We start from the raw sequence: 16799 nt of genomic DNA, 5'->3' as shown, positions 1-16799 counted from the left end.
TCCACCCCCCCTCCTCCACCCCCCTCCCCCCTCCTTCACCCCCCCCTCTACCCCCCCTCCACCCTCCCCCTCCACCCCCCCCTCCTCCACCCCCCTCCACCCCCCCTCCTCCACCCCCCCTCCTCCACCCTCCACCCCCTCCTTCATCCCCCCTCCTCCACCCCCTCCACCCCCCTCCTCCACCCCCTCCACCCCCCCTCCACCCTCCTTCCACCCTCCACCCCCGAGCGACTCGATGACGTCATCGCGCACCAAAGCCATCGTTCTCGTCTAAGATTAATGACGTCATCACGCACCGCACCAAACGGGACGTCACTATAAGGGGAAGTTTCTTGGTGTAGGCGATTTTGCGCGATGACGTTCCTCGGGAGTGTTATCGAGCGATGACGTCATAGAGAGGGGCATTTAGTGGAGGCAGTGTAGCGCGATGATGTCACTAAGTGGTGGAAGTTATATCGTGCGATGACGTCATGAAGTGGTGAAGGCGGTGTAGCGCGACGTCACTAAGGCGGGAAAGCTCATTGCGCGATGACGTCACGGAGGAGTCGCTGTAGCGCGATGACGTCACGCGGTGGGGTCGTTCGCTGTAGCGCGATGACGTCACGCGGTAGCAGGTCGCCGTGGCAAGATGACGTGCTTGCCGTGAAACGTTGACGTGTGCGCCGTGACGCGATGACGTACACAGCAGTGGCGCGATGACGTCCTCGCCGTGGCGCGATTTCGTATCCGCCGTAGCAAGATGACGTAATAGCAGTGGCGCGATGACGTCCTCGCCGTGGCGCGATGTCGTATCCGCCGTAGCAAGATCACGTAAGAGCAGTGGCGCGATGACGTAAGAGCAGTGGCGCGATGACGTCACGCGCACGCCGTCACACCGCGCAGGAGGCTTCAATGGCGCCGCTGCGTCTCCACCTCCTCCCGCTCCTGGCGCTGGCGGCTTCGCTGCCCCTCGCCTCGGCCCTCTACGAGGACCAGATCGGCAAGTTCGACTGGTGAGCCACACAACCACACAACCACAACACAACAACCACAACTATACACAACCACACAACAACCACGCAACCACAACTACAACACAACCACACAATCACCCACAACCACACACAACCACGTCACAACCACCCACACACAACCACCCACAACCACCCACACACAACCACCCACAACACAACCACCCACAACACAACCACCCACAACCACCCACAACACAACCACCCACAACACAACCACCCACAACCACGTCACAACCACCCACAACCACCCACAACCACCCACAACCACCCACACACAACCACCCACAACCACCCACAACACAACCACCCACAACACAACCACCCACAACCACCCACAACACAACCACCCACAACACAACCACCCACAACCACGTCACAACCACCCACAACCACCCACAACACAACCACCCACAACACAACCACAACACAACTACACAACCACACACAACCACACACAACCACACACAACTACACAACCACACACAACCACACACAACCACACACAACTACACAACCACACACAACAACACAACCACACACAACTACACAACCACACAACCACACACAACCACACAACCACACACAACTACACAACCACCCACAACACAACCACACACAACTACACAACCACCACACAACCACACACAACCACACAGAACTACACAACCACACACAACCACACACAACTACACAACCACCACACAACCACGCCACAACCACGCCACAACCACGTCACAACCACCCACAACACAACCACGTCACAACCACCCACAACACAACCACCCGCAACCACGTCACAACCACCCACAACACAACCACCCACAACCACCCACAACACAACCACCCACAACACAACCACGTCACATCCACAACCACCCACAACACGTCACAACCACCCACAACCACCCACAACCACGTCACAACCACCCACAACCACGTCACAACCACCCACAACCACCTACTGCACCTGCTCCTTCTGCTAACGAGGGGGCGTGTGGGTGTACAGTGCGGGGCGTGTGTGTACAGTGCGGGGGTCGTGTGTGGGTGTACAGTGCGGGGGTCGTGTGTGGGTGTACTACTACTACTGATGCTACTGCTACTACTACTGATGCTACTGCTACTACTACTGATGCTACTGCTACTACTACTGCTACTACTACTGATGCTACTGCTACTACTACTGCTACTACTACTGATGCTACTGCTACTACTACTGCTACTACTACTGATGCTACTGCTACTACTACTGATGCTACTGCTACTACTACTGCTACTGATGCTACTGCTACTACTACTGATGCTACTGCTACTACTACTGCTACTACTGCTGCTACTACTGCTACTACTGCTGCTACTACTACTGCTGCTACTGCTACTACTACTGCTACTACTGCTGCTGCTACTACTGCTACTACTACTACTGCTGCTACTGCTACTACTGCTGCTGCTACTACTACTACTGCTGCTACTACTGATGCTACTACTGCTACTACTACTACTACTGCTGCTGCTACTACTACTGCTACTACTGCTGCTGCTACTACTGCTGCTGCTACTGCTACTACTGCTACTACTACTGCTACTACTACTACTACTGCTGCTACTACTGATGCTACTACTGCTACTACTACTGCTACTACTACTGCTACTACTGATGCTACTACTACTGCTACTACTGATGCTACTACTGCTGCTACTACTACTGCTGACACTACTGCTGCTATTGCTACTACTGATGCTGCTACTGCTGCAGGAGGCAGCGCTACGTGGGCTCTGTGCGGCAGGCTTGGTTCGAGGGCCCAAGCGCCTCACCACGGCGCATCCTCCTCACCACGTCGCAGAGAGTGGTCGCCGCACTCAACACTCGCTCTGGGGAACTCCGTGAGTCAGACAGTCACTCAGTCAGTTAGTCAGTCAGTCACTCAGTCAGGCAGTCAGTCAGTCACTCAGTCAGTCACTCACTCAGTCACTCAGTCAGTCAGTCAATCACTCAGTCAGGCAGTCAGTCAGTCACTCAGTCAGTCACTCAGTCAATCACTCAGTCAGTCAGTCAATCACTCAGTCAGGCAGTCAGTCACTCAGGCAGTCAGGCGTGGTTCGAGGGCCCATCCTCCTCACCACGTCGCAGAGAGTGGTCGCCGCACTCAACACTCGCTCTGGGGAACTCCGTGAGTCAGACAGTCACTCAGTCAGACAGTCAGACAGTCAGTTAGTCACTCAGTCACTCACTCACTCACTCAGTCAGCCAGTCACTCACTCAGACAGTCAGTCACTCAGTCAGTCAGCCAGTCACTCAGTCACTCACTCGCTCGCTCAGTCACTCAGCCAGTTACTCAGTCAGTCAGTCACTCAGTCAGTCAGCCAGTCACTCAGTCACTCAGTCAGTTACTCAGTCAGTCAGTCACTCAGTCAGGCAGTCAGGTGTGGTTCGAGGGCCCAACCGCCTCACCACGGCGCAGAGAGTGGTCGCCGCACTCAACACTCGCTCTGGGGAACTCCGTGAGTCAGTCAGACAGTCACTCAGTCACGCAGTTAGTCAGTTAGTTAGTCAGTTAGTCAGTCAGTCACTCAGTCAGTCAGTCACTCAGTCAATCAGTTATTCAGTCAGTCACTCAGTCAGTCAGTCACTCAGTCACTCACTCAGCCAGTCAGTCAGTCACTCAGTCACTCACTCAGTCAGTCACTCACTCAGTCAGTCAGTCATCCACTCAGTCACTCAGTCAGTCACTCAGTCAGTCAGTCAGTCACTCAGTCAGTCACTCAGTCAGTCACTCAGCCAGTCAGCCAGTCAGTCACTCAGTCACTCGCTCGCTCAGTCACTCAGTCAGTTACTCAGTCAGTCAGTCACTCAGGCAGTCAGGCGTGGTTCGAGGGTCCAAGCGCCTCACTACGTCGCAGAGAGTGGTCGCCGCACTCAACACTCGCTCTGGGGAACTCCGTGAGTCAGTCACTCAGTCAGTTAGTTAGTCAGTCAGTCACTCAGTCAGGCAGGCAGTCAGTCACTCGCTCACTCAGTTACTCACTCAGTCAGTCAGTCACTCAGCCAGTCAGTCACTTAGTCAGTCACTCAGTCAGGCAGTCAGCCAGTCAGTCACTTAGTCAGTCACTCAGTCAGTTACTCAGTCAGTCAGTCAGTTAGTCAGTCACTCAGTCACTCAGTCACTCAGTCACTCACTCACTCAGCCAGTCAGTCACTCAGTCACTCGCTCACTCAGTTACTCACTCAGTCACTCACTCAGTCAGTCAGTCAGTCACTCAGTCAGTCATCCAGTCACTCAGTCAGTCACTCAGCCAGTCAGTCAGCCAGTCAGTCAGCCAGTCACTCAGTCACTCAGCCAGTCACTCACTCGCTCGCTCAGTACTCAGTCAGTCACTCAGTCAGTCACTCACTCATACAGTCAGTCACTCAGTCATTCAGTCAGTCAGGCAGTCAGGCAGTCACTCAGTCACTCAATTAGTCAGTCACTCAGTCAGTCACTCAGCCAGTTAGTCAGTCAGTAACTCACTCAGGCACTCAGTCAGTTAGTCAGTTAGTTAGTCAGGCAGTCAGTCACTCAATTAGTCAGTCACTCAGTCAGTCACTCAGCCAGTTAGTCAGTCAGTCACTCAGTCACTCAGTCACTTAGTCAGTCACTCAGTCAGGCAGTCAGCCAGTCAGTCACTTAGTCAGTCACTCAGTCAGTTACTCAGTCAGTCAGTCAGTTAGTCAGTCACTCAGTCACTCAGTCACTCAGTCACTCACTCACTCAGCCAGTCAGTCACTCAGTCACTCGCTCACTCAGTTACTCACTCAGTCACTCACTCAGTCAGTCAGTCAGTCACTCAGTCAGTCATCCAGTCACTCAGTCAGTCACTCAGCCAGTCAGTCAGCCAGTCAGTCAGCCAGTCACTCAGTCACTCAGCCAGTCACTCACTCGCTCGCTCAGTACTCAGTCAGTCACTCAGTCAGTCACTCACTCATACAGTCAGTCACTCAGTCATTCAGTCAGTCAGGCAGTCAGGCAGTCACTCAGTCACTCAATTAGTCAGTCACTCAGTCAGTCACTCAGCCAGTTAGTCAGTCAGTAACTCACTCAGGCACTCAGTCAGTTAGTCAGTTAGTTAGTCAGGCAGTCAGTCACTCAATTAGTCAGTCACTCAGTCAGTCACTCAGCCAGTTAGTCAGTCAGTCACTCAGTCACTCAGTCACTCACTCAGTCAGTCACTCAGTCGGGCAGTCAGTCAGTCACTCAGTCACTCATTCAGTCAGTCACTCAGCCACTCAGTCAGTCACTCAGTCAGTCACTCAGTCAGACAGTCAGTCACTCAGTCACTCACTCGCTCACTCGCTCGCTCAGTTACTCACTCAGTCACTCAGTCAGTCACTCACTCGCTCACACATTCATTCGCCCACCCACTCACCCACTCACTCACCCACCCACCCACTCACCCACCCACCCACTCACCCACACACTCACACACTCACCCACCCACCCACTCACCCAACCACTCACCCACCCACTCACTCACTCACTCACCCACCCACTCACTCACCCACCCACCCACTCAACCACCCAATCACCCACCCACCCACTCACCCACCCACTCACCCACCCACCCACTCACCCACTCACCCACCCACCCACTCACCCACCCACCCACTCACCCACCCACTCACCCACCCACCCACCCACTCACCCAACCACCCACCCACCCACTCACCCACTCACCCACTCACTCACCCACTCACCCACCCGCTCACCCGCCCACTCGCCCACCCGCCCACTCACCCACCCACTCACCCACTCACCCACCCACTCACCCACCCACTCACCCACCCACCCACTCACCCACTCACCCACCCACTCACCCACCCACCCACTCACCCACCCACCCACTCACTCACCCACCCACCCACCCACCCACTCACCCACCCACCCACCCACCCACTCACCCACCCACCCACCCACTCACCCACTCACTCACCCACCCACCCACTCACCCACCCACTCACTCACCCACCCACCCACACACTCACACACTCACCCACCCACCCACTCACCCAACCACCCACTCATCCACCCACCCACTCACCCACCCACCCACCCACTCACCCACTCACCCACTCACCCACCCACTCACCCACCCACCCACTCACCCACCCACCCACTCACCCACCCACTCACTCACCCACCCACCCACCCACTCACCCACCCACTCACTCACCCACCCACCCACACACTCACCCACCCACCCACTCACCCAACCACCCACTCACCCACCCACTCACTCACCCACCCACTCACCCACCCACCCACCCACCCACTCACCCAACCACCCACTCACCCACCCACTCACCCACCCACCCACTCACCCACCCACCCACTCACCCACCCACCCACTCACCCACTCACCCACCCACTCACCCACCCACTCACCCACCCACCCACTCACCCACCCACTCACCCACTCACCCACCCACCCACCCACTCACCCACCCACTCACCCACCCACCCACTCACCCACCCACCCACCCACTCACCCACTCACTCACCCACCCACCCACTCACCCACCCACTCACCCACCCACCCACTCACCCACCCACCCACTCACCCACCCACCCACTCACTCACCCACCCACTCACTCACCCACCCACCCACTCACCCACTCACTCACTCACCCACTCACTCACCCACCCACTCACTCACCCACCCACCCACTCACCCACCCACCCACTCACCCACCCACCCACTCACTCACCCACTCACTCACTCACTCACCCACCCACCCACTCACCCACCCACCCACTCACCCACCCAACCACTCACCCACCCACCCACTCACCCACCCACCCACCCACTCACACACTCACCCACCCACCCACTCACCCAACCACTCACCCACCCACTCACTCACTCACTCACCCACCCACTCACTCACCCACCCACCCACCCACTCAACCACCCAATCACCCACCCACCCACTCACCCACCCACTCACCCACCCACCCACTCACCCACTCACCCACCCACCCACCCACTCACCCACCCACCCACTCACCCACCCACTCACCCACCCACCCACTCACCCACTCACCCACTCACCCACTCACTCACCCACTCACCCACCCGCTCACCCGCCCACTCGCCCACCCGCCCACTCACCCACCCACTCACCCACTCACCCACCCACTCACCCACCCACTCACCCACCCACCCACTCACCCACTCACCCACCCACTCACCCACCCACTCACCCACCCACCCACCCACTCACTCACCCACCCACCCACCCACTCACCCACCCACTCACCCACCCACCCACTCACCCACCCACTCACTCACCCACCCACCCACTCACCCACCCACTCACTCACCCACCCACCCACACACTCACACACTCACCCACCCACCCACTCACCCAACCACCCACTCATCCACCCACCCACTCACCCACCCACCCACCCACTCACCCACTCACCCACCCACTCACCCACCCACCCACTCACCCACCCACCCACTCACCCACCCACTCACTCACTCACCCACCCACCCACCCACTCACCCACCCACTCACTCACCCACCCACCCACACACTCACCCACCCACCCACTCACCCAACCACCCACTCACCCACCCACTCACTCACCCACCCACTCACCCACCCACCCACCCACTCACCCAACCACCCACTCACCCACCCACTCACCCACCCACTCACCCACCCACCCACTCACCCACCCACCCACTCACCCACTCACCCACCCACTCACCCACCCACTCACCCACCCACCCACTCACCCACCCACTCACCCACTCACCCACCCACCCACTCACCCACCCACTCACCCACCCACCCACTCACCCACCCACTCACCCACTCACTCACCCACCCACCCACTCACCCACCCACCCACTCACCCACCCACCCACTCACCCACCCACCCACTCACCCACCCACCCACTCACTCACCCACCCACTCACTCACCCACCCACCCACTCACCCACTCACTCACTCACCCACTCACTCACCCACCCACTCACTCACCCACCCACCCACTCACCCACCCACCCACTCACCCACCCACCCACTCACTCACCCACTCACTCACTCACCCACCCACGCCCTGTCTCCCCGTGTCTCTCTGTGCTCAGTGTGGAGACAAGTACTGCCTGAGCAGGAGGGGCCTGTGGAGATGATGCTGCATCATAACACAGGTGAGACAAAGGTGGTCGGGAGTGAGCGTGGCTGTGAGTGAGTGTGTGAGTGAGTGTGTTAGTGAGTGTGTTAGTGAGTGAGTGAGTGTGTTAGTGAGTGTGTTAGTGAGTGTGTTAGTGAGTGTGTTAGTGAGTGTGTGTGTGAGTGAGTGTGTGAGTGGGTGAGTGAGTGAGTGAGTGTGTGAGTGAGTGTGTGTGTGTGCGTGTGTGAGTGTGTGAGTGAGTGAGTGTGTGAGTGTATGTGTGAGTGTGTGAGTGTGTTAGTGAGTGTGTGAGTGAGTGTGTGAGTGAGTGAGTTAGTGAGTGAGTGTGGCTGTGGGTGAGTGTGTGAGTGAGTGAGTGTGAGTGAGTGAGTGAGTGTGTTAGTGAGTGTGTTAGTGAGTGTGTTAGTGAGTGTGTTAGTGAGTGAGTTGGTGAGTGTGTTAGTGAGTGTGTGTGTGAGTGAGTGTGTGAGTGGGTGAGTGAGTGAGTGAGTGTGTGAGTGTGTGTGTGTGCGTGTGTGAGTGTGTGAGTGAGTGTGTGAGTGAGTGTGTGAGTGTGTTAGTGAGTGTGTGAGTGAGTGTGTGAGTGAGTGTGTGAGTGAGTGTGTGAGTGAGTGAGTTAGTGAGTGAGTGTGGCTGTGGGTGAGTGTGTGAGTGAGTGAGTGTGAGTGAGTGAGTGAGTGTGTTAGTGAGTGTGTTAGTGAGTGTGTTAGTGAGTGAGTTAGTGAGTGAGTGTGTGAGTGTGTGAGTGAGTGTATGAGTGAGTGTGAGTGAGTGAGTGTGAGTGAGTGTGTGTGAGTGAGTGTGGCTGTGAGTGCGTGTGGCTGTGAGTGCGTGTGTGAGTGAGTGTGTGTGTGCGTGTGAGTGTGTGAGTGAGTGTGTGAGTGTGAGTGTGTGTGCGTGTGAGTGAGTGTGTGCGTGTGAGTGTGTGAGTGAGTGTGTGAGTGAGTGTGTGAGTGCGTGTGTGAATGAGTGTGAGTGAGTGTGTGAGTGCGTGTGTGAATGAGTGTGAGTGAGTGTGTAAGTGTGTGAGTGAGTGAGTGTGTGAGTGAGTGTGTGAGTGAGTGAGTGTGTGAGTGTGTGAGTTTGTGAGTATGCGTGTGAGTATGCGTGTGAGTGAGTGTGTGTGTGTGAGTAGGTTAGTGTGAGTGAGTGGGGGTGGCTGTGTGCGAATGTTTGAGTGAGTGTGTGACTGTGTGTGTGTGACTGTGTGTGTGACTGACTGTGTGAGTGTGACTGTGTGTGTGACTGACTGTGTGTGAGTGTGTGAGTGACTGTGTGTGTGACTGTGTGACTGTTTGTGTGTGACTGTGTGTGTGTGTGTGTGACTGAGTGTGTGACTGTGTGTGACTGTGTGTGTGTGACTGTGTGTGACTGTGTGTGTGTGACTGTGTGTGACTGTGTGTGTGACTGTGTGTGTGTGACTGTGTGTGACTGTGTGTGTGTGACTGTGTGTGTGTGACTGTGTGTGTGTGTGTGACTGTGTGTGTGTGTGTGACTGTGTGTGACTGACTGTGTGTGTGACTGTGTGTGACTGACTGTGTGTGTGAGTGTGTGTGTGACTGACTGTGTGTGTGAGTGTTTGTGTGACTGACTGTGTGTGTGAGTGTGTGTGTGACTGTGTGTGTGACTGTGTGTGACTGTGTGTGACTGTGTACCCAGACACTGTGACGCTGTCCGGGAGATTCCTGAGGTCCTGGGACTCGGCTTTGGGAGCTCTCAACTGGGAAACTCAGCTCCAGCCTGCAAGGTGAATACACCGGGAGGGTGGTGGTGGTGGTGATGGTCGTGGTGGTTTGTGGTGGTGGTGATCATGGTGGTGGTGGTGGTGGGTGGTGGTGGTGGTGATGATCGTGGTGGTGTTGGTGGTGGTTATGATCGTGGTGGTGGTGGTGGTGATGGTGGTGATGATGGTCGCGGTGGTGGTTGGTTTGTGGTGGTGGTGGTGATGGTGGTGGTGATGATCGTGGTAGTGGTGGTGATCATGGTGGTGTTGGTGGTGAAAGTGGTGGTGTTGGTGGTGATGATGATCATGGTGGTGGTGGTGCTGGTGGTAGTGATCATAGTGGTTGTAGTGGTGGTGATTGTGGTGGTGGTGCTGGTGGTGGTGCTGGTGGTGATGATGATGATGGTGGTGCTGGTGGTGGTGATCATGATGGTGGTGGTGATAGTGGTGGTAGTGGTGATCGTGGTGGTGGTGATGATGATGATGATGCTGATGATGAGAATGATGATGATAATGCTGCTGATGATGATGATAATGCTGCTTATGATGATAATGCCTTGAATAAAGGTGTCAGTTTTTGTGCCAGTTAAAAGGGTAAAAACCTATTCCTATATCTTGTTTCTGGCAAAGGAGGTCTCATAATGTTAATGCTCACCCCGAGCCCTCAATACTCTGACAAGTGCGCTGTTTTTGAGTTGTGTGACGCCTTTTGGCGTCTTCTGGTCCAACACCAGTGGAGACTAAAGGGCTCTAAGAAAAGCCGTCTCGGGTGTGGACCAATCAAATTCAAGGACAGTGCCAATATTATTATCAGAGTTGTCTTTTTTGTTTGCATTTTGACTGCTTGTGTTGTGGTCATTGCAAACATGATGCCTTGAATAAAGGTGTCAGTTTTTTGTGCCAGTTGAAAGGGTAAAACCTATTCCTATATGATAATGCTGCTTATGATGATAATGCTGATGCTGATGATGCTGATGGTGCTAATGATGATGGTGCTGATGATGATGCTCATGATGATGATGCTCATGATGATGATGCTGATGATGCTCATGATGATGATGCTGATGATGCTCATGATGCTGATGCTGATGATGGTGCTGATGATGATGCTGATGATGGTGCTGCTGCTTCTTCCAGCGTGGTGTCGGCCGTGCTGACTGTCGCCCGTTCATCGCCACGCTCCGTGCTGCTGCTGAGAGAGCCGGGGGCCCTGCAGCTGATAGCCCTGGGCAGCGGTGACACACACTGGGACACACAGCTGCGGTACGGAGACACGGGGAGACGCGGGGGGAGACACGGGGAGACACGGGGAGACACGGGGGAGAGACGCGGGGGAGACACGGGGAGACACGGGGGGAGACACGGGGGGAGACACGGGGAGACAGGGGGAGACACGGGGAGACACGGGGGAGACACGGGGACACACACTGGGACACAGCTGCGGTACGGAGACACGGGGAGACGCGGGGGGAGACACGGGGAGACACGGGGAGACACGGGGAGACACGGGGAGACACGGGGGAGACACCGGGACACACACTGGGACACAGCTGCTGTACGGAGACACGGGGAGACGCGGGGGGAGACACGGGGAGACACGGGGAGACACGGGGAGACACGGGGGAGACACCGGGACACACACTGGGACACAGCTGCTGTACGGAGACACGGGGAGACGCGGGGGGAGACACGGGGAGACACGGGGAGACACGGGGGAGACACGGGGACACACACTGGGACACAGCTGCGGTACGGAGACACGGGGAGACGCGGGGGGAGACACGGGGAGACACGGGGAGACACGGGGAGACACGGGGGAGACACCGGGACACACACTGGGACACAGCTGCTGTACGGAGACACGGGGAGACGCGGGGGGAGACACGGGGAGACACGGGGGAGACACGGGGACACACACTGGGACACAGCTGCGGTACGGAGACACGGGGAGACGCGGGGGGAGACACGGGGAGACACGGGGAGACACGGGGAGACACGGGGAGACGCGGGGGGAGACACGGGGGGAGACACGGGGAGACACGGGGAGACACACTAGGACACACAGCTGCGGTACGGAGACACGGGGAGACACGGGGAGACACGGGGAGACACGGGGAGACACACTGGGACACACAGCTGCGGTACGGAGACACGGGGAGACATGGGGAGACACGGGGAGACACGGGGAGACACGGGGAGACACGGGGGAGACACGGGGGAGACACGGGGACACACACTGGGACACACAGCTGCGGTACGGAGACACGGGGAGACACGGGGAGACACGGGGAGACACGGGGGAGACACGGGGGAGACACAGGGAGAGACACGGCGAGACGCGGGGAGACACGGGGAGACACGGGGGAGACACGGGGGAGACGCGGGGAGACACGGGGGAGACACAGGGAGAGACGCGGGAGAGACACGGGGGAGACACGGGGGAGACACGGGGGAGACACGGGGAGACACGGGGGAGACACGGGGGAGACACGGGGAGACACGGGGGAGACACGGGGGAGACACGGGGAGACGCGCGAGAGAGACCCGGGGAGACAGACACACACTGAGACACGGTGAGACACACGGGGGGAGAAAAAGACACGGTGAGACACAGGGAGACAGACACGGTGAGACACATGGGGACGGAGAGACGGTGAGACACACGGAGGGAGAGAGAGACACGGTGAGACACAGGGAGACAGACACGGTGAGACACATGGGGACGGAGAGACGGTGAGACACACGGAGGGAGAGAGAGACACGGTGAGACACACACCGGGAGAGAGACAGGGTGAGACACACGGTGGGAGAGAGAGACACGGTGAGACACAGGGAGAGAGAGACACGGTGAGACACGGGGAGAGAGAGACACGGTGAGACACACCGGGAGAGAGAGACACGGTGAGACACACAGGGAGAGAGAGAGACACGGTGAGAGACACGGGGGGGAGAGACACGGTGAGACACACAGGGAGAGAGAGACACGGTGAGACACACACACAGGGAGAGAGAGAGACACGGTGAGACACACGGGGAGAGAGAGACACGGTGAGATACACAGGGAGAGAGAGACACGGTGAGACACACAGGGAGAGAGAGAGACGGTGAGACACACGGGGAGAGAGAGACACGGTGAGACACACACCGAGACACGGTGAGACACACACACAGGGAGAGAGAGAGACACGGTGAGACACACAGGGAGAGAGAGACACGGTGAGACACACACCGAGACACGGTGAGACACACTGGGAGAGAGAGAGACACAGGGGAGAGAGAGACACGGTCAGACACACACGGGGAGAGAGAGAGACACGGTGAGACACACGGGGAGAGAGAGACACGGTGAGACACACGGGGGGGGAGAGAGACACGGTGAGACACACGGGGGGGGAGAGAGACACGGTGAGACACACAGGGGAGAGAGAGACACGGTGAGACACACCGGGACAGAGAGACACGGTGAGACACACAGGGGGGGAGAGAGACACGGTGAGACACACAGGGGGAGAGAGAGACACGGTGAGACACACGGGGAGAGAGAGATACGGTGAGACACACGGGGAGAGAGAGAGACGGTGAGACACACAGGGAGAGAGAGACACGGTGAGACACACAGGGAGAGAGAGAGACACGGTGAGAGACACGGGGGGGAGAGACACGGTGAGACACACAGGGAGAGAGAGACACGGTGAGACACACAGGGAGAGAGAGACACGGTGAGACACACGGGGAGAGAGAGACACGGTGAGACACACACCGAGACACGGTGAGACACACACACAGGGAGAGAGAGAGACACGGTGAGACACACGGGGAGAGAGAGACACGGTGAGACACACAGGGAGAGAGAGACACGGTGAGACACACGGGGAGAGAGAGACACGGTGAGACACACAGGGAGAGAGAGACACGGTGAGACACACACCGAGACATGGTGAGACACACTGGGAGAGAGACACAGGGGAGAGAGAGACACGGTCAGACACACACGGGGAGAGAGAGAGACACGGTGAGACACACGGGGAGAGAGAGACACGGTGAGACACACGGGGGGGGAGAGAGACACGGTGAGACACACAGGGGGGGAGAGAGACACGGTGAGACACACGGGGAGAGAGAGACACGGTGAGACACACAGGGAGAGAGAGACACGGTGAGACACACAGGGAGAGAGAGACACGGTGAGAGACACGGGGGGAGAGAGAGACACGGTGAGACACACGGGGGGAGAGAGACACGGTGAGACACACAGAGAGAGAGACACGGTGAGACACACAGGGAGAGAGAGACACGGTGAGACACAGGGAGAGAGAGACACGGTGAGACACACAGGGAGAGAGAGACACGGTGAGACACACAGGGAGAGAGAGACACGGTGAGACACACGGGGAGAGAGAGACACGGTGAGACACACAGGGAGAGAGAGACACGGTGAGACACACGGGGAGAAAGAGACACGGTGAGACACACAGGGAGAGAGAGACACGGTGAGACACATGGGGAGAGAGAGACACGGTGAGACACACAGGGAGAGAGAGACACGGTGAGACACACGGGGAGAGAGAGACACGGTGAGACACACAGAGAGAGAGAGACACGGTGAGACACACGGGGGGAGAGAGACACGGTGAGACACACGGGGAGAGAGAGACACGGTGAGACACATGGGGAGAGAGAGACACGGTGAGACACACAGGGAGAGAGAGACACGGTGAGACACACAGGGAGAGAGAGACACGGTGAGACACACAGGGAGAGAGAGACACGGTGAGACACACGGGGAGAGAGAGACACGGTGAGACACACGGGGAGAGAGAGAGACACGGTGAGACACACAGGGGAGAGAGAGACACGGTGAGACACACGGGGAGAGAGAGACACGGTGAGACACACGGGGGGGAGAGAGACACGGTGAGACACACAGGGAGAGAGAGAGACACGGTGAGACACAGAGGGAGAGAGAGAGACACGGTGAGAGACACACACAGGGAGAGAGAGAGACACGGTGAGACACACAGGGAGAGAGAGACACGGTGAGAGACACGGGGGGGAGAGAGACACGGTGAGACACACGGGGAGAGAGAGAGACACGGTGAGACACACACACAGGGAGAGAGAGACACGGTGAGAGACACGGGGGGGAGAGAGACACGGTGAGACACACAGGGAGAGAGAGAGACACGGTGAGACACACACACAGGGAGAGAGAGAGACACGGTGAGACACACACAGAGGGAGAGAGAGACACGGTGAGACACACAGGGGGAGAGAGCCACGGTGAGACACACCGGGAGAGAGAGACACGGTGAGACACACAGGGAGAGAGAGACACGGTGAGACACACGGGGAGAGAGAGACACGGTGAGACACAGAGAGAGAGAGAGACACGGTGAGACACACAGGGAGAGAGAGACACGGTGAGACACGGGGGAGACACGGGGGAGACGCGGGGGAGACGCGGGAGAGACGCGGGGAGACAAGCGGGAGACACGGGGAGACACGGGGAGACACGGGGGAGACACGGGGGAGACACGGGGAGACGCGCGAGAGAGACCCGGGGAGACACGGGGAGACAGACACACACTGAGACACGGTGAGACACACTGGGGGAGAGAAAGACACGGTGAGACACAGGGAGACAGAAACGGTGAGACACATGGGGACGGAGAGACGGTGAGACACACGGAGGGAGAGAGAGACACGGTGAGACACACGGTGGGAGAGAGAGACACGGTGAGACACACGGGGGGAGAGAGACACGGTGAGACACAGGGAGAGAGAGACACGGTGAGACACACAGGGAGAGAGAGACACGGTGAGACACGGGGAGAGAGAGACACGGTGAGACACACGGGGAGAGAGACACGGTGAGACACACGGGGGGAGAGAGACACGGTGAAATACACGGGGAGAGAGAGACACGGTGAGACACACAGGGAGAGAGAGACACGGTGAGACACACAGGGAGAGAGAGACACGGTGAGACACACAGGGAGAGAGACACGGTGAGACACACGGGGAGAGAGACACGGTGAGACACACGGGGAGAGAGACACGGTGAGACACACAGGGAGAGAGAGACACGGTGAGACACACAGGGAGAGAGAGACACGGTGAGACACACGGGGAGAGAGAGACACGGTGAGACACACACCCAGGGAGAGAGAGACACGGTGAGACACACAGGGAGAGAGAGACACGGTGAGACACACACACAGGGAGAGAGAGACACGGTGAGACACACAGGGAGAGAGAGACACGGTGAGACACACACCCAGGGAGAGAGAGACACGGTGAGACACACAGGGAGAGAGAGACACACGGTGAGACACACGGGGAGAAAGAGACACGGTGAGACACACACACGGGGAGAGAGAGACACGGTGAGACACACGGTAGGGAGAGAGACACGGTGAGACACACAGGGGGAGAGAGACACGGTGAGACACATGGGGAGAGAGAGACACGGTGAGACACACAGAGAGAGAGAGACACGGTGAGACACACGGGGGGAGAGAGACACGTTGAGACACACAGGGGGAGAGAGACACGGTGAGAGACACGGGGGGAGAGAGACACGGTGAGACACACAGAGAGAGAGACACGGTGAGAGACACGGGGAGAGAGAGACACGGTGAGACACACAGGGAGAGAGAGACACGGTGAGATACACGGAGAGAGAGACACGGTGAGACACACGGGGAGAGAGACACGGTGAGACACACAGGGAGAGAGAGACACGGTGAGATACACGGAGAGAGAGACACGGTGAGAGACACGGGGAGAGAGACACGGTGAGACACACGGGGAGAGAGACACGGTGAGACACACGGGGAGAGAGACACGGTGAGACTCACAGGGAGAGAGAGACACAGTG

The 16799-nt window shown here is 57.7% G+C and overlaps 1 protein-coding gene across 1 annotated transcript in view; it reads left to right on the top strand.

Moving 5' to 3' along the window:
* The first annotated feature begins 831 nt into the window (after nt 1-831).
* Nucleotides 832-16799, top strand: part of LOC116937567 (ER membrane protein complex subunit 1) — a 62632-nt gene continuing 46664 nt past the window's right edge. The window contains exons 1-5 of the mRNA XM_076058467.1: nt 832-992; nt 2767-2894; nt 8150-8212; nt 9856-9943; nt 11057-11182. Coding sequence (XP_075914582.1) covers nt 850-992; nt 2767-2894; nt 8150-8212; nt 9856-9943; nt 11057-11182 — 548 coding nt within the window. The 5' untranslated portion in view covers nt 832-849. The remainder of the gene's footprint in view (nt 993-2766; nt 2895-8149; nt 8213-9855; nt 9944-11056; nt 11183-16799) is intronic.

This window comes from Petromyzon marinus (assembly GCF_048934315.1).
Source record: "Petromyzon marinus isolate PM22_M1 ecotype Great Lakes invasive population chromosome 75 unlocalized genomic scaffold, UKy_Petmar_22M1.pri1.0 chr75_unloc.2, whole genome shotgun sequence".
Classification (NCBI taxonomy): Eukaryota; Metazoa; Chordata; class Hyperoartia; order Petromyzontiformes; family Petromyzontidae; genus Petromyzon; species Petromyzon marinus.
This window is presented reverse-complemented; position numbering and strand designations above follow the sequence as displayed.